This window comes from Euprymna scolopes, chromosome 40 (assembly GCF_053919585.1).
Source record: "Euprymna scolopes isolate OS-2025 chromosome 40, ASM5391958v1, whole genome shotgun sequence".
NCBI classification, from domain to species: domain Eukaryota; kingdom Metazoa; phylum Mollusca; class Cephalopoda; order Sepiida; family Sepiolidae; genus Euprymna; species Euprymna scolopes.
The window spans coordinates 69,436,542-69,458,977 of NC_136521.1; the positions used below are offsets into that span (position 1 = coordinate 69,436,542).

At 31.9% G+C, this 22,436-nt stretch overlaps 2 protein-coding genes across 4 annotated transcripts in view; one reads left to right on the forward strand and one right to left on the reverse strand.

Moving 5' to 3' along the window:
* LOC145265618 (lipopolysaccharide-induced tumor necrosis factor-alpha factor homolog) overlaps window positions 1-22,436 on the forward strand; it is a 224,042-nt gene that overhangs the window by 18,100 nt on the left and 183,506 nt on the right. The gene's annotated exons all lie outside the window — the stretch shown is intronic.
* The window catches only part of LOC145265617 (syntaxin-7-like), a 45,301-nt gene continuing 32,305 nt past the window's right edge, over window positions 9,441-22,436 (reverse strand). For 2 of the 3 annotated variants that reach the window (XM_080121645.1, XM_080121647.1), the window contains exons 7-11: window positions 21,853-21,927; window positions 20,352-20,477; window positions 18,654-18,726; window positions 15,593-15,675; window positions 9,441-11,779 (exon numbers count right to left, since the gene is read on the reverse strand). In XM_080121645.1, the coding sequence (XP_079977771.1) occupies window positions 11,687-11,779; window positions 15,593-15,675; window positions 18,654-18,726; window positions 20,352-20,477; window positions 21,853-21,927 (450 nt within the window). In that variant the 3' untranslated portion in view covers window positions 9,441-11,686. Of the gene's footprint in view, window positions 11,780-15,592; window positions 15,676-18,653; window positions 18,727-20,347; window positions 20,478-21,852; window positions 21,928-22,436 lie in introns of all 3 variants that reach the window. The other variant, XM_080121646.1, reaches the window with a different exon arrangement.

The following is a 22,436-nucleotide window of genomic DNA, read 5'->3' on the forward strand; positions in this document are numbered from 1 at the left end:
CTGCATGATAGTGACATATTAGCAACAGAGACAAGTTATCGAACCCCGTTTTTCGAAAGAGAAACGCCATCTAGCGACCATTATGCAAACCTCAAATATAAACAAGTATTTACGGTAATGCAAAAATATATAATAACGAAATGGCTAACGTACACGAGTGAGGCCTGAGGCCCTTCTAGCAAAATATGCATCGGTTCCGATGTTGTACACAGTTCGTTCGAGGGAGCGTTCATTATTCTGAAAAGGAAAGAAGTTTGGCGTGTGTGGCCTTGTTTTTTATTTATTTTAATTTGAACTTTGCGCTTTATCGCTGAAATTATCTCCATTTTATTTCGCGCACTTGCTGTTAAAATCCAAGGGAGAAATCAGTATTTTAAACTATGGCTGAAGCATGAAATTATAAATAACAAAAAAATTAAACTGAAGAATGATTGCTTCCGGAAAGAATAAATTAACCTAAACTTAAATGAAAAACTTTCCCGTTTTCATAAATTAAATCGAAACGTTTCCAAATTAAACAATTATGGATATATGTTCTCTTTCACTTTATTTAATTTTTTCATAGTTTTTTCCGAAAGTTTATCTAGTTTAATTTTTTTATTATTTATTTCTAACTTCGGCCATAGTTTAAAATACTGATTTCTCCCTCTGATTCTAATCGACAGGTGCTCGAAATAAAATGGCGTCTCCAATTTCGGCGATAAAGTGTAGAAGCACCTTATTTTGTTATTATTTTTGTTTTTTTTTATGTATATTTTTTTGCCATGTTTTTTGGATGGATATTTTTTGTTTGGCAGGGTTTTTTTTGGGGGGGGGGTACTTTTTTTTGCCAGAGATTATAGTTATAGGTAATTATTAACAGGAAAATTGGTGCAAGTCCAGATTAGCACTTGTGGCAATAAGCAAAAATAAGCCTTTTATTTTCTTGAATAAAAAAAACAAAAAACTACTCGACAAGAACATGACTGTTTTTGTTTTAATAATAATTTTTTTTATTCAAACGTAAAAAATAAAAATTTCAATTGGACTTGGACTTTGTGATTTTCAGATTTTTTTTTTTTTAGCCGGATTTAACAAACAAACAAAATAAAAAAAAAAACAATTTTGGTGCTTATACACTTACGTTGCCGTGATTTTTTTATTTTAAGTGCCTCCCCCAATTTTTGTCGAAACATTTATTGTATTAAAAATTGTTGCATAGAGTTGGGGTCTTTTTAGGGAGACAGATGGATGGAGACATTCATATATGAGGGGAGGGATAGAGAGAGACATTCGTTTTACAGTCTGTAGGTTGTTTCTTCTTATAACATGTTTTGGGAGAGGGATGAGTTATCGGTTCTTATGACACAAGGGATGGAACATTCATTACTTCTTGATAGAGAGGGAGACACATTACTTAGATGGGTTTATACACAAAGTTATTTATAGATGATTGAGACAATGTTCGTATAAATGATTCACAAAACCTTTGTTGAGAAAGATGACAACGAAGACGGCAGTTAGAAAATATGACATTTCTTTTATTTCTTCGACTAGTCAATGATCTCACATCAGGGAATTCAAAGTCATTACATGATTTCAACTTCTAACCCTTCGCTTCCAAAGGGGGATTCCTTCTGACCAATGTCAGCTCTGTCTATCCAACTCTCTTCCCGTTCTCTTCTCTTCTGTTTCTATCTCAAACTAGCAACTATATTGAGAACTCATCTCTCAGCCATGACGTCATCGCATGGCCAAAATGTGCTTGATCGATCCCATGGCCTGACATGCCTCACGTGTCTCGTTCACACATGTCCAACTCATTCTGCAGACCGAATTCTTCTAACCTATTTTCGGCCTAACCTATTTTTCAATATGTTTGAATTTGCTATTGTTCGTTTTTCTAACTGACCTTGTTTCAATTCAATTTTCATAAACAGAATTGAATCGTCAAATTGCTTTTTACAATAACATTTCTAAACAATTGAATTCCTTTTCAAACAAACATATCTGCTATTTAATATTAAAACTAACAATGGGAATTCTCCTGAATCTTAATTCCAAACCTAGCTTTCCAGGTTCGAATTCTCGTTCTATCCAATCTCATTTTTACTTACTTACAAGAAAAGGGAACTTGTTCTCGTAACAAAATGTATCAAAATATAATTTTAATGTATTCATTTATTTTCAATGAGTGATTCGTAAATGAAAATAAAATAAATATAAAAACACAAAAAATTTATAGATTGTTTTTAGAATTTGTTTTTTTGATTTTTTTTTTGTTTTTTACGGTAAGGTTGTATAAAAATGTATCAAAATATAATTTAAAAAACATGAAACATTTATAGAAATTTAAGAATTTTTTTTTTAGTACAGAAAGATTATATAAAAATGCATCAAAATATAATTTTAGTTCGCACGCACTTTTAGAAAAGGAAGAGTTATCGACCCCTGTTCTTTGGCTGACAAGCGACATCTGTTGGCGGTTCTTGAAACTAAAATACACACATTCGCCTCATGTCACTGACATGCAAAAGTGCCTGGATAAGTTTTAGTTGTTTTTTTTTTATTTTTTCCTTTTTCAGCAAAAAAAAAAAGCGAAGTGAATTTCAAGTTTTCAAAATTGTATAACTTGTAAAGAGTAAACATTAGTTTTTAATCATAATTCATGACGAACCCAAATTTATCGGCCGATAAAAGGGGAATATTTTTGGGCGATACTGGCCGCAGTTTTCTAGCAGAGCTAGTCTTTCACAATGCGAAAATGTGGCTAAAATCTCAGACACTTACATTATATCAGCACCATAAAAATATATATATGACATATTGGTACTCTTGTAGAATTTGACACGGATCCTCAGGATTTTCTGTCAATTATGGTTAGGGCTCGACCTGCAATCACCGGATTTAGCCGGAGCGTTGTTCAAATGTTGAAACGCTAAATTAACATTTTCTTTTTTCGTTTGTTTTTTTGGATAAGTCTATCATAAGTCAAGCTCATTAATTACCCGACTAGGGTATTAAGACCATATGCCAAAGTTTTGATCCTCTTCTGTTGAAGAGTTTCAAGTAGCACTAGTAATTCACATGAAAAGTATGAGGGTAGGGTCACTGGCTCAGTAGGAAAGCCGGTATTATAGTATATAAGTCTTTGTGCTTCTTCCATTCTGCAGCCAGGCAGGACTTGAAAAGCATTTATCGAGGGTGTGGGAACTTAGCCCGTTCCAAATAGGAGCAACTCTACGAGAGAGGAAGTGGCCACGGGAGCCAGGATGATGCTGTGGGATGATTAAAACCACCTGCTAGAAGGTTTTGTGTACAGTTCATCGAAGATGTCTAAGAAAGTAACCTGTGTAGGTCTTCATCCAAATGGGATAGCCAGCCACTGCTGGGTTGCCACTCTTGTAAAGACTACCAACTACCCCCCTCCCAATCCCCACCTGATGATGATCCAAGTGTTATCCTTATGCTTAATTCTGGATATATCTGCCTGGCATTAAGTGAGGATTTGACATAGATGCAGTTGCCTCAAGTATTGGTTGCAAACAGGTCACTGGCGAAAAGATTGTAGCCAGCAATGCATTGTAGCTGTGTTTGGTATATGCCCTATCTTGGATTTGATTTCTGTAATTATGCCGTAGTGATTAGTGTGAGTAAGAATAATTAGCTCATCAAAGGGTTGTCTACTCTATAGTATACTGATAGATTTCTTATGTTGCATGCAGTCCAAGCTTGTGGCCTTGGCGATACATTTGTTCCCTTTGTGTTTCGTGTACTAATGTGGGAACTGGATTGGGTGCCTGCTCTATGATCCTGTTCAATTTGATAGTCCCAATTTTTGTTTTTGATGGGGGTCTTCTTTCCGGACTTTCAGGAGCTGAGCCTTCATGTTTTTTGAAGCAATCAGCTGTTTCTTAATCAGGTCTTCTGTAGACTTTGCTGTGGATTTCGTTGGTGCTGTTATGTAATTCCTTGGCTCCGGCTAATATTTGTTTCTTTTCACCAAGAGAATCCAGTTCAACTTTTAGTAGTTTACTATCTCCCCTGTTGACAGAGATCCTAGGCGCGTACCCTTGTTTATCTCCATTGTCAATTTTAGTTCCTTCTTCATTTCTTGGACAGCCTTGATGTCCTTCTCAGGTGTCTGATTCTGGAAAGTTGAAGATAATCAGAATCAGCTTCCTTTGTTCCATATCTTCAAGTTCCTTCAGTCCCTCCCTAAGGTTCCTTGTTTCTGGGATTGGTGGATGGGTGTGCGATTTAGCAAGTTCGGACATCCTTTCCTCTATATTCTTAATAGTGGCGGACAATTCTGCATTGGCATTGACTGTTATCTCTTGAACATTGGTTGGATTCTGGATCATGATACGAGTCTGTTGTTTCTCAATCCGAGCTTTTTAGATTACTCAAGTTCTGATCAGCTAATTTCATGCCGGCTTGTAGCTTGGATAGAGTTGTTCTGGTCTCCATATTGGCTGAGGCCAGAGACTTCAGAGTTGCTTTCATCTCTGCGTTGGCCGTGATCAAAGAATCCAATGTTTCCCGCATTTCTAGCTGGTATCTCTGTATAGCCATAATTTTTTTTTTTTTTTTTTAAAATGGAGGTCACCACTTATCAAGGCCTGGAAGCCACTCGGGGATAAGGGTTATTGCGTGTACAGTAATCAATGGGATAGTATTGTAGTAATCGTTAGTATTGGAGATTTGATAAAGTGTCTTACTTAAGGGGGCGATTCATCAGGAATTTGTTTATGTTGGACTTGAAGACATCCAAGTTGTAGTCAGGTGAGAAACAGGCAAATGGAAGAGAGTTCCACTGGCATGCACTTCTAAGAAAGAAGCTTTGTTCATGGAATCTACGTTTTGGTTTTGGCACAGATAAAGAGTGGGGAGGATTATTGACAGTGGTTTCAGCTAGCCGGGTGTTTTTACTGTCCTCTTACTTTTGGCTCACCCCGTGTGTGTGCATGTGTAGCAGTATCAGAATTTTTGTAGGAATTTTTGACACCCCTAACACGAAACTGCGAATACAATATAAAAATCTCGGAATTTCTCTGTTAAAAGTGGGTTATTTATTTTCTTTATGGATTATACTTCCAAAATAAACTATTACAGTTGTTTTAAAAGTAATAGAAATATTTTTTTTTTTTTTTTTTAAAACAGTAATGAATTTTCCGAACTCAATATTTTTCAATTTTTAAACTTTAAAAATCTATCAAAATTTTTCTATTGATTCTATTTTTATGATATTTTCAGGGTCAATGTGAAATTTTATGTTCTTTCCAATAAATCGAATATAATATTTTAGACAAACGTTTTTTTTTTTAAAATTCACGAACCCCCCCCCCCATCCCAATTTTTAAGTGTCTATTAAAAAGTAAATAATTAATTTAGTCACCCGAAAGTAAATAATTAATTTACTCACAAATTGAAGAGAAAATGTCAATACATAATATATTCAAATTTAAAAAAAAAATAACATAGTGTTCTTTTAGAATTTTACCTGTAAAGTTTGAAGTTTAAAACCTTTTTTTTAAACCACGTTATTTGTTTTTTCTTTTTTTTTTTTTTAAATGGAACCTTGGTCCTTGCTCCTTTAATTGAAAAAAAAAAAAAATTAGGGCTTGAATTACATTTTTCGAGGAGTTATAAGCTTGGAAAGACAGGGGGTCGAATAATTCACGCCTCCCATTTTGTAAATGTCTAATAATAATTAATTTAGACCCCGATAAGTACATAATTATTTACTCACAAATTGGAGAGAAAAGGTCAATACATAATATATTCAAATTTAAAACAAAAAAAATATACTGTTTTTTAGAAATTTACCTGTAAAGTCCGAAGTTTAAAACCTTTTTAAAAAAAAAAAACAAAACAAAAAAAAAAACACGTTGTTTGTTTTTTTATTTTTTTTAATGAAATCTTGGTCCTTGCTCCTTTAATTGAAAAAAAAAAAATTAGGGCTTGAATTGCATTTTTCGAGGAGTTATAAGCTTGGAAAGATGGGGTGGAATTATTCACTATTTCTGACACTGCTAGTGCATGTGTATATAATAGATATAAATATATACACACACACACGTAATGATATCTATACATATGCTAAAGAAATTCTGAGATATATATATATTAGTAGAAATGGTAATTAATAAAAACCTGAAAAAAGTGCTCAATATTGTTGTAGAGCAAATATGCGTTTTATTTTTTTATTACCGTATTTTTCTGTTAAGTTACATTATTGTTTCAGCCGTTTTTTTGGCCGTCTGTAGCTTCCTCAGACTTTTACAAAAACGGCCGGGTAGCTGAAACAATAATGTAACTTAACAGAAAAATACGGTAATAAAAAATAAAACGTGTATTTATTATATATATATATATATATATATATATATATATATATATATATATATATAAAATCATATTCCTTTTTGAAATAGTTTTGAAGGACATTTAAAAAAAAAAAAAAAAAAAAAAAGCTTTGTTCAGAGGAAATACGGGGAGTTGATAGCCTTCATCGCATAGAGTAGAAATGGTTGCGTTCGACTACAGTTCTTATTATTAAATCCTGCATTTAAAACCCGTGTAATGCAAGCAATTATCCCCCGAGAGAGTCAGTCCCCAATAACAGTCACTTCAGTACCGACTTTAACCACAGTTGGCATTGTCTCCTTCAACCCTGAAACCATAAATAGCATTAATACCTTTTATATAAGTTGTCATTCTCATCAGCACCATGAAACCGAGTTCCATTTTGAAGGTACATTTCATCGAACATCAAGATACAATCCTGAGAAAGTTTACATTTTCCTCCAAGAGATGTTTTGCAGCAGTTATAGATTCTACATCACCTTTTTGTATTTTTTCTAATGAAGAAAATGATACGAATGGTAATTGCTCAACCAGTAGTTTATATGATTGAGGAGTATAGCGCAATAAGTGTATCGGATTAGTTTGACCGAAAATGAGGGATAATCCTTTGGTTTAAAATGTCAAATATTTTGTGGTTCTTTTAGTATGGAATTTGGATGTTCTATTACAATGCTTTGAACGTAAGGGGAAAATTTTCCAACATACTAAGCGTAATTGTAAGTTTAGCATCGCAGTTTTTCACAAATTACTCATTTTTCATGATATTGAAGCTGAAAACGGAAGTTTTTGTCCGATACACTATTTAAGTAATGAAAAATTTGTTTAATCAAAATCAACCTCGAAAATCCATACACAATTTTTATTTTATTTTTTATTTTTACTAAAACTGGTGAGGCAACACTGTTTCTTCCAAATCCTCGAAACTCATTACAGTACCTGCTGAAGTAAAATTTGGTAGTTCAGTTCATCATCTCAGTAATTTTTATCCTTCAAAACTTTTCTTGTGTTTGGCATAGGTAAAAGAGATTTTTTTTTTTTTTTTACATAGTAGTCACCACTTATCAAGGCCCGGAAGCCACTTGAGGATAAGAGTTATTGGGTATACATTAGTCAATGAAATTATAGCATAGTAATCAGAAGTAGTAGAGATTTTGTAAATTTGATTACTTAGGGGGACGGCTCATCGAGAACTTGTTTACGTTGGACTTGAAGACAATCAAATTGTAGTCAGCTGGAAAGCAGGCAAACAGAAGAGAGTTCCGCAAATGTGCAGTTCTAAGAAAGAAACTTTGTTCATGGAATCTACGTTAGGCACAAATAAAGAGTGTGGGAAATTATTGATAGTGAGTTTGGCTAGACAAGTGTTTTTTATGAAAGTTTGGTGAGAGTGGACCATAGATTAGAGCTCAGTCGAGCAGTTGCCATGAAAATAATGATAAGCAGAGACAGGCTCGCAACATCTCTTCTGTGGAAAAGAGGTTGCAGGGAAGAGAAAAGGGCATCCCTCCGCTAAGCTACGAAGTCTATTTTGAACTCTGTCAAGGCAGGATAAGCTGCTTCTAGTAACTCCTGCCTAGGTGTGGCAGCAGTACTCCATTGGCTATATGTGGCTTTTATATAGGTAGAGAACTGCATCAGAAGTGAGATATCTACTGAAGTAGTAGAAGGATCCCATCATTTTTCCAGCGGCCTTGGCAATGGAATTAATATTCACTAATTCTGAATGAATTGTTGGTATTGGATGTGGAGACCAATTCAGCTTATTCTTTTCTTTTTTAAATCAAATAAATTATTCCTCAAAATGTTTTATGCATAAAATTGAATCAAATAAATTATTCCTCAAAATGTTTTATGCATAAAATTGAATCAAATAAATTATTCCTCAAAATGTTTTATGCATAAAATTGAATCAAATAAATTATTCCTCAAAATGTTTTATGCATAAAATTGAATCAAATAAATTATTCCTCAAAATGTTTTATGCATAAAAAATTGAACTTTTTGTTGCAATCAAATCAGCACGATTTACAAATTTTGTGGATTTCTCAATTTCTGATTGAGTTTGCCATAATAAGAAATGAACAGTTGATAGTTTTTGGTGGTTTTTATGTACAGTTATATAACAAAATGTTGCAAATTACTAAGGAACTTTTCAATTTGGATCTAACTATGGACAATCAGAAGCAGCTCTGAGATAATGCCAGTTCCTTTGTGACTTTTTTTTTTTTGTAAATAAATTAAAATAAAAAAATAAAAAAGCTAGATAAATTATAGCTAGATAAATTATAATTTATAAATAAATTATAATTTAAACATTTAAAAATAAAAAGCAAATTAAAAATTAAAAATCAAAATAAAAGACTGAGAAATACAAATAAAATTAAAAATAAAAAAAAATTTCATTATTAAAAACAAAAAAATGTTAAAAAAAAGTAAAAAAAAAGTAAAAAAAGTATAAAAAAAATTAAAAAAGTATGAAAAAAAAGTAAAAAAAAGTATAAAAAAAGTAAAAAGTATAAAAAAAAGTAAAGTATAAAAAAAGTAAAAAGTATAAAAAAAGTAAAAAGTATAAAAAAAGTAAAAAGTATAAAAAAAAGTAAAAAAAAGTATAAAAAAAAGTAAAAAAAAGTATAAAAAAAAGTAAAAAAAAGTATAAAAAAAAGTAAAAAAAAGTATAAAAAAAAGTAAAAGTATAAGTAAAAAAAAGTTTAAAAAAAGTAAAAAAAAGTATTAAAAAAATAAAAAAAGTATTAAAAAAGTAAAAAAAAGTAAAAAAGTAAAAAAAGTAAAAAAGTAAAAAAAGTAAAAAATTTTAAAAAGTAAAAAAGTTAAAAGTATAAAAAAAGTAAAAAAAGTATAAAAAAAGTAAAACAAGTATAAAAAAGTATAAAAAAAAGTATAAAAAAATATAAAAAAAAGTAAAAAAAGTAAAAAAGTAAAAAAATTAAAAAAAAAGTAAAACAAAGTTAAAAAAAAAGTAAAAAAAATAATGTAAAAAAATTAAAAATTTTGAAGTAAAATGAAATTAAAATAATTTTTTTCATATCGATTAAACAATTAAAAACTTTAAAACAAATAAAAAAAATAAACAATTTTCCTTTAAATTTTTATTCAACAATTTAATAAAATTGAGTCATCGCATGTATACATTTTTATATACGCACATATGCACGTACAGATGCACACATTTATAGGTTTTCATTTGTACAAAAGAAAAAAAAAATGTATATAAGTAATCTGGCATGTTATATATAAAAAGAAAAATAAAGAAATCCCATACAAAAAAAAAATATTAAAAACAATATCAAAGACAACTTTTCTCCTCAAAGAGAAAAAAAATCTAATTATATTGTTTCGTTTGTTATAAATCCAATGAAATTAAAAAAAAAAAAAAAAAAAAAAAACTTTGTAAATATACATAGTAATTTAGGAAAAAAATCTTTTGCAGACATAAATGACCCCCCTCCCCGTCTCCCCTTCAATTTTTTTTTACATTAATTTATTTATTTTTTTCGTCAGAATAATATTAAACAGAAAATTTTCAAACTGTTAAAAAAGAAAAATCTATATATTTCTAAAAGTGAGAATGTGTGTGCGTGAGAACACCTCTCAACCTATATACTCAACAAATGTTTGATCTATAGACTTGAAATTTGGTATATAAGGTATTCAGACATGTGGAAAACTTTAATTGGTTTTCATCCAGGGGAAAAAAGGGACTGTTAAGGGGTAAAAATTGAAAAATTGATAATTTGGGATCATTAAATTTTTACCCATCTACTGTTTCACGAGATTTGAAAACACTTTTTAAAGATCGTGGCAAGCTGGTCTAATGGTTATCGTACTTCTCATTGTCTTTAGGTTTTGGTTTCGATCTCGGCTCAAATATTTTTTTTTTTTTTTAATTACAAGAAGTGAACTGTTTATAAAAAACATAATACTCGCATGCACATGTCTCAGTTTGTTTTTTTTTTAAAAAGGATATAACGTTACGTTTAATACCAGGCAATGTTGTGTATATCTTTTAATATGTATATAAATGAAACAATGGTATTTTAAATTCTAATGAACATGTTTTTATTCATATTTTTATTTGCCAAATTCGATGTAACTCTTAACGACTGTTTCGCACAAAAACGAACAATCAAGAATAAATACACACTTACCAGAATCTTCAGATGAGCTTAATGAATGAAAGATTCTGGTAATTATGTGTTTTATTTTTATTTGTCCTCCAAATCTAAGGAGTCGGGATACCAGGGTTTAATCCTTCATTGAGTCATACTAAAAATTAAAAAAAAATGGTACTTGATGCCCTTTTGCTAAACGCTCAGCTTTAGAAGGGGAGGATCAAGACCAAGTGGAATGATTATAAGAAAGAAGTGGCACTCGCCTCTACACTTCAGTGTAGCAGCTAATGAGAAGGGAGCCTTTAGATCGTCCTTGACTGTAGTTGACCACTCTAACTTAGCTTTTAAATCTCAAAATGATGTCAATAACTTTTTTTGATTTACCTAAGTGAGGGAGGGGGGGGGATATAGATTTTATTTTAAAAAGTATGTAGCAAATGGGACGTTTCATTTTTTTGCATCGATAAAAAGAAATAAATCTGGATTTTGATGCTCAATGCATATTTTAAAAAGAAAAAAATATTGGTGCAAGTCCAAAATTCAACCTAAAAAAATAAAAAATAAAATGCAGACCCCCCCCCAAGATGTCACATTCCAAAAATTATGTAAAATTGATCAAGTATTTCTTTTTTTTATAGAAAATCATTTCTAGTGATTTTAATAGTGCACAGTATCCATTACAAGGCTGAGTTCGATTTTGGTAGTTTAAATTGAATTATCTCCCTTTATTTATTAAACATAGCAGATCAAGACATAACGTTTAATTGCCTCATAAAAAGAATATTTTGTTAAGAAAAAAAAAAACCCAAAAAACCTTACTAGCTCAATTTGTGTGATTTTTGGAATATGATATTTTTGTCCTATGATGGATAAGTACATCATAAAATTTTTCTACTTTTTTTTTTTTTTCTTTTTTAAATTATGTTGAGCTCTGGACATGCACCCCAAAAGTTAAATCCAAATTTAAGAAGAGAAGTGGGAGATTAGAGAAGGATACATTTTCTATGTCTGCAAATTCTTTTACTGATTTTCCTATGTCAATTAATTTTTTTTTGTTAAATATTTGTTCAATACCGAAGTCCATGGTCCCTTTTGTTGATATTAGATTAAGAAAAAATTCACCATCTCATTCAGCTGGAGTTGGGGACGCGTGAGAGCGGCGGTCAAAGCGTGGGTATCGGCTAGCGGGTGTTGGCCTGCATCAGAGGTTACTTCACTACTTCTACGATAATTATGACTATCACAGCAACGATGATAATGAGGAAGAGCAGAAGCAAACACATCTTCTTTCGCGATCGTTTCTGTAAAATAAAAAACATTTAATAAATAAATTTAATAAATAAATTAATAAATAAATGCCAAAGTCAGTGTGTAAGTTTTTACCAGTTTGTATATTTTTTGTAATAAAAATAACTTTTTTATAGGAATTTGACATTTTTTGCAAGAATTGCAGGGGTCACTTTTTATAAAGAAATTGTCAGTTTTTATTAGTTTGTATATTTTTTTGTAATAAAAATAACTCAAATCAGCTTTTATTTATAGTGAATCCTTCAACTTATAACATATACGTATTCGATAGAAAACAAACATAATACATGACAGGGCCCAAATACGAGATAACTCGTAAACATATAATTCAATGTGTTATTTTGAAATGCCAGTTCAAGTAAAAGAGAGATATCGTACGTACCGAGCACGCATCGACTAATAGAAAAAGAATTTTGTTACTACAAGTTTACTCGTAGCGGGCAAGGCTAAGTAAATGCCAGGTACAAGAGTATTCGTAGTTAGCAGCGAATGCGTTAAGTTTAGTGAGTTGTGTCCAAGACACCTTGAAAGATAGATGGGCTAAAATGGGTCTCCCCATGAGGGAGGGGACAGCCTCAGGATGGAGACATAGAAGAATCCACAGGTCAAAATTCACTCCAGTTCTGCTGTGACAAGATGCGTGAGGAGTGAATAAAATATATATAAAAAACACTCGTTCGTCTTGGGTTCCTGTCTTGTAGCGTTTCCTTTAAACAGGTTTGAGCTCCACCAAGGATAGTTGGAAAATCTCCCAGAAGCGACCAGCAGCAGCAGATAGGTATGTTTTGTACATTATATGTTCTGACACGTAAACACATGAACAAACACCAGATGAGTCACAGGTGATCAAGATATTAAGGGATCTGAGGACAATAATCCATTAAATAGTCTGTTAAATAACACACAGTTAAGAATACATAAAAACGATTTAGTGAGAACAAAAATACACAACACAGGTAGGCATGTGTTAAGCATGTGTGTCCAATTCTAATTCTTTTTAATACTAGCAGTTCAGCCCAGCTTTGCTTGGGCCCTATCTACTGTTCATAACTTATATATATATATATATATATATATATATATATAAGTGAACATATCTGTGTGTGTACATTTCCCTACGCAATAACTGTCAATTTTTAGTCTATAGACTCGAAATTTGATATACAGGGTACTGAGATTTGGGAAAATCGATGTGATTGGTTTTTGTCTAGAAATTTGGCGATTAAGGGGCCAAAATTCAACGATTTGACCTTTGAGAACTCTCCCAAACTCCTCCGACAATTTTGGGTCTACGCACTTGAAATTTTAAATATAGGTTTCTTGGACATGGATCTAACTTAATAACTTGATTTGAGCCCAAAACAATAAATTTTAAGGGGTCATAATAGGGATCAAAGTTAAAAAGAAATTGACCTCTGCGGTCTCTTTCAAATTACTCAGACAATTTCTGGTCTAAATATTTGAAATTTTACATAAAGGGTATTCAGAGATAGGGCAAGCTTTTTCATTAGTTTGGGTTGAAAATTTTTAGTTACCAATATATAAATGTATGTATGTATGTCTGTTTGCATGTCTGCCTTAAACTTTCAATAAAGGCGACGGATTTTACCAAGATCAGTATCGTTTTAAAGTTTGACCTTTCATACGACAAATATCGAAAAATTGGGTAAAAACATTAATATCTTCCTCTTCAACTAGGCCCTTTTCTACAAGAGGGGGGGGGTCACTTTTTTCGCCGATATTTTTGAAAGTTATCCTCTCCTTTAGATTGTCTAGCCTTAATTTTTAAAAAAATGTTGCTTCCGGTTTGGTGGTGGTGGTGGTAACAGCATAAACGTTAGGTTTGTACCCCGTTCTTTTCCTCCTTTGCGGGACGGGTCCGAGCCTGCCTTCCTACTACCATCTTTTTTTTCTTTTTGCTCAACATACATATCAAAACACCCGGGCAACGCCGAGCTGAAATGCTAATATATATATATATATATATACTAAAAAGTTTAACCCATGTTCAGATCCAAAATTGGCAGAGGAGTTTGGTAGAGTCTGCAAAGGTCAACTCTTAACTTTGACCTCTTGGCAGCCAAATATTCGCCCAAAAACTGATTAAAAAACTTGCTGCAGGTCTGAATACCATTTATGTAAAATTTCAAATGTTTAGACTCAAAATTGGCAGAGGAGTTTGGTAGAGTTTTCAAAGGTCAAATCGTTGAACTTTGACCCCTTGACAGCCAAATTTCTGGCCAAAAACTGATTAAAAAGATTTTTCCAAGTCTCAATACCCCTTATGTCAAATCTCGAGTCTGTAGACTGAAAATTGAAAGAGTAATTTGCTAGAGAAATGTACACACACAGACAATTTATATTGTCTTCTACTAGGTAGTGGTTCTGTGATTTCCAGTTTAGTTGTGGGTTGATGCTTATAAAGTTTGTGGTTCAGAAACACTCTTCAAGGTTAGGAAAGAAAAGAAAAAGTGAAGACAATAAGAATTTCTACGAATTTGCCGCTAAGAGTTTGGGGAGGGGGGGGGGTAGGACATCATTTAAAATTAAAAAGATATCCTATTTATATCTTGATAAAATTTAAATCAAATTATTAAATTCTCTAGGGAAGAAAATGGATGTGGTCCTGAATCTTTTAAACGATCTATGAAAGCAGAAACCTCTTAAAACGTTAATCCACATTCAATTTTGATTCAAATCGTATGGATAAAACATTTCAGAAAACTTTCCAAAATTTCAATTCATACTGACTACATTCAGAGACAAACTAAGCTTAAAGAAAAAAAAAAAAAAAATGCGGTGTTTCTCCATTATTAGAGGGAAACTAAAAAAAAAATCGAAAGATTGAATTTCAAGTCAAACTAATGGTATCTAATTGATATGTCGCAGTAATGAACATATCCAAAAATTATGAAAAACGATAAGGTAGAAAATAGTTTTCAAAGACAGCGAAAATTAAAGTTTTGCTAAAAAAACAACCTCCCCCCCAAATAAAAACGAAACAAAAAAGGTTGAATCGTAACAAGGGAGATAATTATTTTTTGAGAACAAAATCTTAGGCGAATTCAACAAACTCCATTTTCGCAGTCCTTAAAAACTCTTTTCATTAATAATTAATCTTCTACCTTACTTCAAACATGACAATTAAGTTGATATTATTGGTCTGACTTAAAATTCAATATTTTGATTTTTTAATTTCACTACAATATCGAAGAAAAAAAAAAAAAACAAATCATTTTTGTATGTTATCTTTTTTTTTTTATTTCATAAAATCACTTAATATTGACAAAATTATTACAAATATATAGGGGAAATAAGACAATAAAATCACAAATAAAGAACCAAAATATACCATCAATTTTACTTGAAAGTCAATATTCTGATTTTCGATCTAATAAAGAAAATACTGTTCTTTATTAAACTGGTAAGATTAACGATAAATAATATTGAAGTTGATTTTATTAATTTCAAAACATGGTTGAATCTTAGTCAAAATGCACTTCTTACATAAAATTCAATTGTAAGTCACTCTTTTGGAGGTTGAAGGTTCAATCTTCAGTGCCGGCAAAATTCAAAATGCAATTGCGAATTAATTAAGACTTTTACTCAATCATGGCTGATTGAACAAGAGCATGCTACCCCCGTGGACTAAAAAAGGGTTTTGTTTGAAATTCTGTACAGAGTTCGACAGGATAGACCGAAACGTTGTACGAACAACACTTGAGATGAGAACATTTTATTTAACGAAAAACAAAACAAAAATTTTCTGAATGAAACAAAAAAAAAATCGATACTCCTTAACTTACTTGGTAGGTTTCAGCCTTCTTTAATTGCTCATATCCACCTTCAACGCGCGCACAGGCAGTTTCGATATTTGCTTCTATAGAATCTGTGAAATAAAAGAAAAATTAACAGTAGGATCATTCAATTACAAAGTTGTTGGTTTTCCTTGAGCTTAGGGAACAACTAAAAGTCACAGAGAGCAAGAGAAGGTGAGAAACTGTCTTGATGCCCATCTTGGTCATAACGTCTTTTTGATCTTATCATCTTGGTCATAACATCTTTCTTTTTTTATCTTCTCATCTTGGTCATAACATCTTTCTTTTTTTATCTTCTCATCTTGGTCATAACATCTTTTTTTATCTTCTCATCTTGGTCATAACATCTTTCTTTTTTTATCTTCTCATCTTGGTCATAACTTTTTTCTTTTTTAATCTTCTCATCTTGGTCATAACATCTTTCTTTTTTTATCTTCTCATCTTGGTCATAACATCTTTCTTTTTTTATCTTCTCATCTTGGTCATAATGTCTTTCTTTTTTAATCTTCTCATCTTGGTCATAACGTCTTTCTTTTTTAATCTTCTCATCTTGGTCATAACATCTTTCTTTTTTTATCTTCTCATCTTGGTCATAACATCTTTCTTTTTTTATCTTCTCATCTTGGTCATAACGTCTTTCTTTTTTTATCTTCTCATCTTGGTCATAACATCTTTCTTTTTTTATCTTCTCATCTTGGTCATAACATCTTTCTTTTTTTATCTTCTCATCTTGGTCATAACATCTTTCTTTTTTTATCTTCTCATCTTGGTCATAACATCTTTCTTTTTTAATCTTCTCATATTGGTCATAACGTCTTTTTTTTATCTTCTCATCTTGGTCATAACGTCTTTCTTTTTTAATTTTCTCATCTTGGTCATAACTTTTTTCTTTTTTAATCTTCTCATCTTGGTCATAACATCTTTCTTTTTTTATCTTCTCATCTTGGTCATAACGTCTTTTTTTATCTTCTCATCTTGGTCATAACGTCTTTTTTTTATCTTCTCATCTTCGTCATAACATCTTTTTTTTATCTTCTCATCTTGGTCATAACATCTTTCTTTTTTATCTTCTCATCTTGGTCATAACGTCTTTTTTTTAATCTTCTCTGAGCACCCTTCAAACAAACTGCATGCAAACCTTCCACATCTTCACTTCCTTGTGAATAATTGTGTGTACAGTTCCCACACTGACATCAAACTGTGCACTTATTGTCTCTATAGACACACGACGGTCATGATCTATGGAATTCTTTATTTGGCCAATCAACTTTGGTGTTCTGACTTCCTTACTCTTCCCACACCATTGCTTCTTCAGCGATTGAGCAATCTCATCTTTTAAAAAAAGTGGTGGAGGGTGATAATGTATACACAAACATGAAATCATCATAGCGTATTATTATGCAGATGAGTTGTCTCCCTTTGCAATCGCTATCGTTATTGTATAATGTTGACAACCATTATTTTTATTTTTTGGGTGGGAGGTAGATGTGATACTATCGACGAAGAAGCGAGCGAAGTGAACCATGATAGAAAGACAGATCCATTGAACTCCACAGACAGGATGACGCCAGGATAGTTGTTAGTTTCTGTGTGACGAGATAGCGATAAGCGTAATTAGAATTATGTACATGTGCATATGGATGTTGTCTTCTCTTTTGTTGTTAAGATCTAAGGCAAATAATTCTTAGCAAATGTTGAAATGCTGGTAGAGTTATTTCCCCTGAGTAATAAGAGATTGTTGGGGTTTTTTTTTGTTTTTTTTTGTTAGCAAATTTACTAAATTCTTTGTAGGCATTAAAAAAATTTTTTTTGCTAAATATTATTGAGAAACTATTTTGAGTTAAAATCTATTGAGAAATACACACTTTAAGTATATAAACATTAGCTAGCGAATAATTTCTCTAAAATGGCCGTCCACTTGGGTCATATTGGAAAACTTTATCTAATGTTTGCATATTTAAAATGTGTATTTTTTCAATATATTTTAACTCAAATAAATTCCTCATACAATAATCTAATTTATAAAACTCACTATGTCTGTCTGTCTGCCTCCATATTTTTAAAACTATCTCTTCCAAAACTCAGAAGTCACAGAACGGCACTAGGGACCTCAAATGATTGGATTTTTTATGGACTGTTCTTTTATAGGCCTTTAGCCGGTTAAAATTGTTTTGTAAAAATTTTCTTTTTGTTAAATATTAGTATATAAGAAATCGTTTAGAATTAAAATCTATTTAGAAATACACATTTTTTATTGAGGAATGCAAACTTCAAATATATAAACATTAGCTAAAGAATAACAAGTTATCCAAAATGGGCATCCTGCTTTGGGTCATATTGGATAACTTTAATGCTTACATATTTAAAAGCATGAATTTCTCAATAGATTTTAACTTGAAAAGATTCCTCATATAATAATTAATTTTTTTTTTTTTGCAATGAACTTACACCATGATTTAGTGATTTTACCATTTTTTTTTTTTTAATGGGGAGAGCTTTTCTGTTCACCGTATCTCATACCAAATGGTATTTTTCTACAAGACACAATTTTTTCCAAATTTTGATAAAAAAAAAAAAAAAAAAAGCACTTCTACACTATCAGAACGAAATTTCGGAAATTGTAAAACTAAATTTCACATTAAGACAATGGTATCTACGCATTCCTCGTATTTTAAAGATGATTATATCAAATAATTATGAAAATCGATGAGGTAGAAAATTATTTATCAAAGAAAATAAAAAATGGAATTTGAAGAAAATGATCGTTCAAGAGAGTTCAAAAAGGAGGTATTTTTTGTTTTGATTTAAAAAAGATGGCTTCAATTTTTCACCTGCTAACACGATTAAAGTTGTATTTTTAAATAATTCAATAATATTCAGGTAATTTCGACTGCATAATTTGGAAGCAAACATCGTAATTCATTAGATTTGACAAAAAAAAAAAAAATCAGTAGAAACGATTGTTTTTTTTTATCTGAAAACTCCATTTATCGACTACAAAATTTCATTCTAATAGTGCAGAAGCACTGAAAAAATTATTTATACTCACCTATTTGATCACCCTGTTCACTAACCATAACTCCAAGTTCTCTAAATATTTCATTTACATCAAGTATATCTCCCTGAAAAAGAAAAAAAAAAGAAAAACAAAATGAAATGAGAATAATAAAATTGGCCAGTGAGGATTGAGAATATGCATTGCATCCACTCCTTTCTAATTTTCATTTGTTATTGCTGTACCGTGTTATTTGCAATAAAATAACATTGAGTTATAATTTATTTAAAAAATTATTTCGTCCAACACAGACAATTGCTAAAATGAAATATTTTTAAAATAATCACTTCAAAATAAAAATCAGCAAGATTAACTTTAGGAATATAATAGAGATTTTTTTATTTTTTAAAAATTTTATTACATTTCCACCCCAAACAAGACACATTGCCACTTTTTGTAGGGAGCTACTATCAGGGACATAGGCATCAGGGGTACTGTGTAGGGAGTTGGGCAGCAAGCTGTCGATTCACGTTACACTTGAACTTTTGCATGTCAGTACAGTTGAGGAAGCAGGGCGCCGGAAGGGAATTCCAAAGTCTAACGGTTCTGGAGAAGAAACTACTGGAGTAGAAGGCTCTCTTACATCTAGGGATCTCTAGTGTGTAGGGGTAGGATTTAGCTGTTTGTCGGGCTTGTTGGGGGTATTTACGTCGAGGGGGCACAAGTGCTTGCAGTTCGTCAGAGCATTCACTGTTAAAGTACTTGTAGAACAGGCAGAGGGATGCAACGTTTCATCGATGGGACAGTGGCTGAAGTTTAGATGACAGTTCAGGACCTATCAGATTGGTGACTCTTGAATCTAATCTAGGAGCGAGAGGCTAGTGGCAGATGCACCAGCCCAAATATGACAACAATACTCCATACATGGGCGAATGGTGGCCTTATAGAGGTATAGGATACTTTCGGGCGTTAGTAGCTTTCTAGCACGGGAGAGAGAACCTACCTTCTTCGCAGTGGTCCTGGCAATACTCTCAATGTAATTGTTCCAACTCATGTTTCCTGTGAGCGTTAGGCTGAGGAGTTTAAAAGATGTACTTTCAGATAAAGAGTCATTGGCCATTGCTATTGGTGGTAGAGAAGGTTTCTTGTAATTATTAAAGGAAACAAGTTTAGTCTTGGCAGCATTGAATGTGACCATCCATTTTTGTCCCCATTCCACTACAGACTGGAGGTCTTCCTCTAAGGTTTCTGCCATTGCTTTAGATATGTGTTCATTTGTTTTCATGTCATGTCTGTTATAGAACGTGGTGTCGTCAGCATACCCATCTCACAAACAATTTTGTCAGGGAGGTCATTTATGAATATTAGGAATAATAGAGGTCCAAGGATAGACCCCTGAGGCACTCTCACATTTATATCATATTGTTCAGATGTACGACCGTCGAGGACAACCTGGATTTTTCTCTTATCTAAGAGGGATTTTATTATGTTATGTATTCTTCCAGTGATACCATATGATCTGATTTTCCTGAGAAGACCTTCATGGCATATCCTGTCAAAAGCCTTAGGTATATCTAGAGCTAGAGTTGTCTATCTTTATTTTAAAAATGTGCAAACAAATAAAAATTAAAAACAAATTGTTGATTATATTTTGAAAAAATAAATAAATAATGAAAAAAAAAAGATGAAAAAAAAAAAAGACAAAATATAAACAGACAAAAAAAAACAAAAACAACAAAAAAAAAAACATGCCTCCAACTGCTGAATTCTCTCCTCTCGTTCTAGGATCAAAGCCGTGTCTTCTTCGATAACTTCTTGTTGTCGTAGCAACTGCTCTTCTCGTCGTTCCTTCTCAATAAGAGCTTCTTCATCATCATCCTTAAAGAAATTTAAAAAATGAAAAGTGTTATTCAAATTCAAACAAAACCAATTTTAAAAAAAGCATGTCACGATTACAACTGAATAATGGGAGATGTTGAAACCTAAAAAAAAAAAAAAAAAAAAAAAAAAAAAAAAAAAAAAAAAAATCCAAAATATTGACTGATATTGCAAAAAACCGTGTGAAAAATAGTGTACAAATTTCCCCTACTCTATCTGTGTCTAAAACTAAACAAATTCCATGAACAAAGTTTCTTTCACTGAATTGCCGGCTTATAGAATTCTGTACCGCAGGCCTGCTTTCCAGCTGACTACAGCATGGTTGTCTTCAAGTCCAATGTAAACAAGTTCTTGTTGAGCGATCGTCTTAAATAATGAAATTCTATCCAATTTCCATCACTACCAATCATTACCTTCAAACACAAATGGCTTTTAGACCTTGATAAACATTTGGGCTGGCGCATCTGCTACTAGTCTCTCACTCCTGAACAGGATTCAAAACAGAGTCACCGACCTGATAGGTCCTGAACTGTCATCTAAGCTTCAACCTCTGTCCTATCTACGAAATGCTGCATCCCTCTGCCTGTTTTACAAGTATTTTAATGGTGGATGCTTCGATGAACTACAAGCCCTTGTACCCCCTCGACATAAATATCCCCCCGACAAACTCGACAAGCAGCAAAGTCTCACCCCTACACAGTAGAGATCTATAGATGTAAGAAAGCCTTCTACTCCAATAGTTTCTTCTCCATAACTGCTATACTTTCGAATTTACTTCCGGGTTCCTGTTTCCCCAACTGTAATGACTTGCAGAATTTCAAGTATAATGTGAACAGACATCTTGCTGCTTAAATCCCTACATAGTATACCTGTAACTTATGTCCCTGATAGTAGCCACTTACATCAAAATGGCACTGTGCCTTATTTGGGGGGAAAAAAAAAAAAAAAATATATATATATATATATATATATATATATATATATATATATAAATAACATTGAACTTTCATTCTTTGATCACCAATTTGAAAACAATTCCATGGTTCTCTTGAGAAATGGTACATCTGTTTATAAGTTATTGTTGACCAATGGTTCTGCCCATCTGCTAACTGTAGATATCATTTTTACAACATTAGTTTGTTTTTTTTTTCGTTCGCAAAAGAAATATCGTTTTCCTTTTATATAAGTGGTCAGTATTCCCAAGGTCACGGTTAAAGGCAAAGTTACGGGGATGGTTAAGGGCTGAAAGACCAACCAGTTATATAGATGTGATGTTTGCATATAAAAAAATTAAACATGGAAAAAAAAAAAAAAAAAAAGATTTTAAAAAGAAAAAACTTTAAAACAAGAAATGGAAAAAACAAGAAAATCTTACCGTAAAGTCAATGATAGCTGAAACTTGTGAAGGTGGTCTCACACTTTTTGATGTCCGAACCTTTTCAGCGGCTTTCTTTAAAAAAAAAATTTAAAAAAATAAATAAATAAAAAAATGTTTACTGATATGATACACAATAGAAATATTGATCTGTAGATAAAAAATTTACTTTGGTTCCATTTGAGAAAATTTTCAAAGTCAAACCCAAATAACATTTGAGTTGACTAAAGTTTGCTTCTGACAAGCCATGTTATTGGCAATATAATAATATACTTCTGTAATGCATAAATATTACTTTTATTTTTAAAATGTTCTCATTAATCGAGTACTCTACTGGGGTTCTCTTATACTAACCTTACATATAGTTATTTATGGATTCACCATTATGGCTCATCAGTGTGGCTGACTATTACAAGATTCAAATCCCTGACGCACATAAAGGGAAGCAATTCTCCAGAGCTCAGTACAGTCAGGTAACCAGAAACCCGAAGGGAATTCCAAAGTCTATCAGTCCAAAGAAAGAAACTTAGAGTAGAAAGTTTTCTTACATCTAGGGACTTTTTATTGTGTAGGGGTGGGATTTT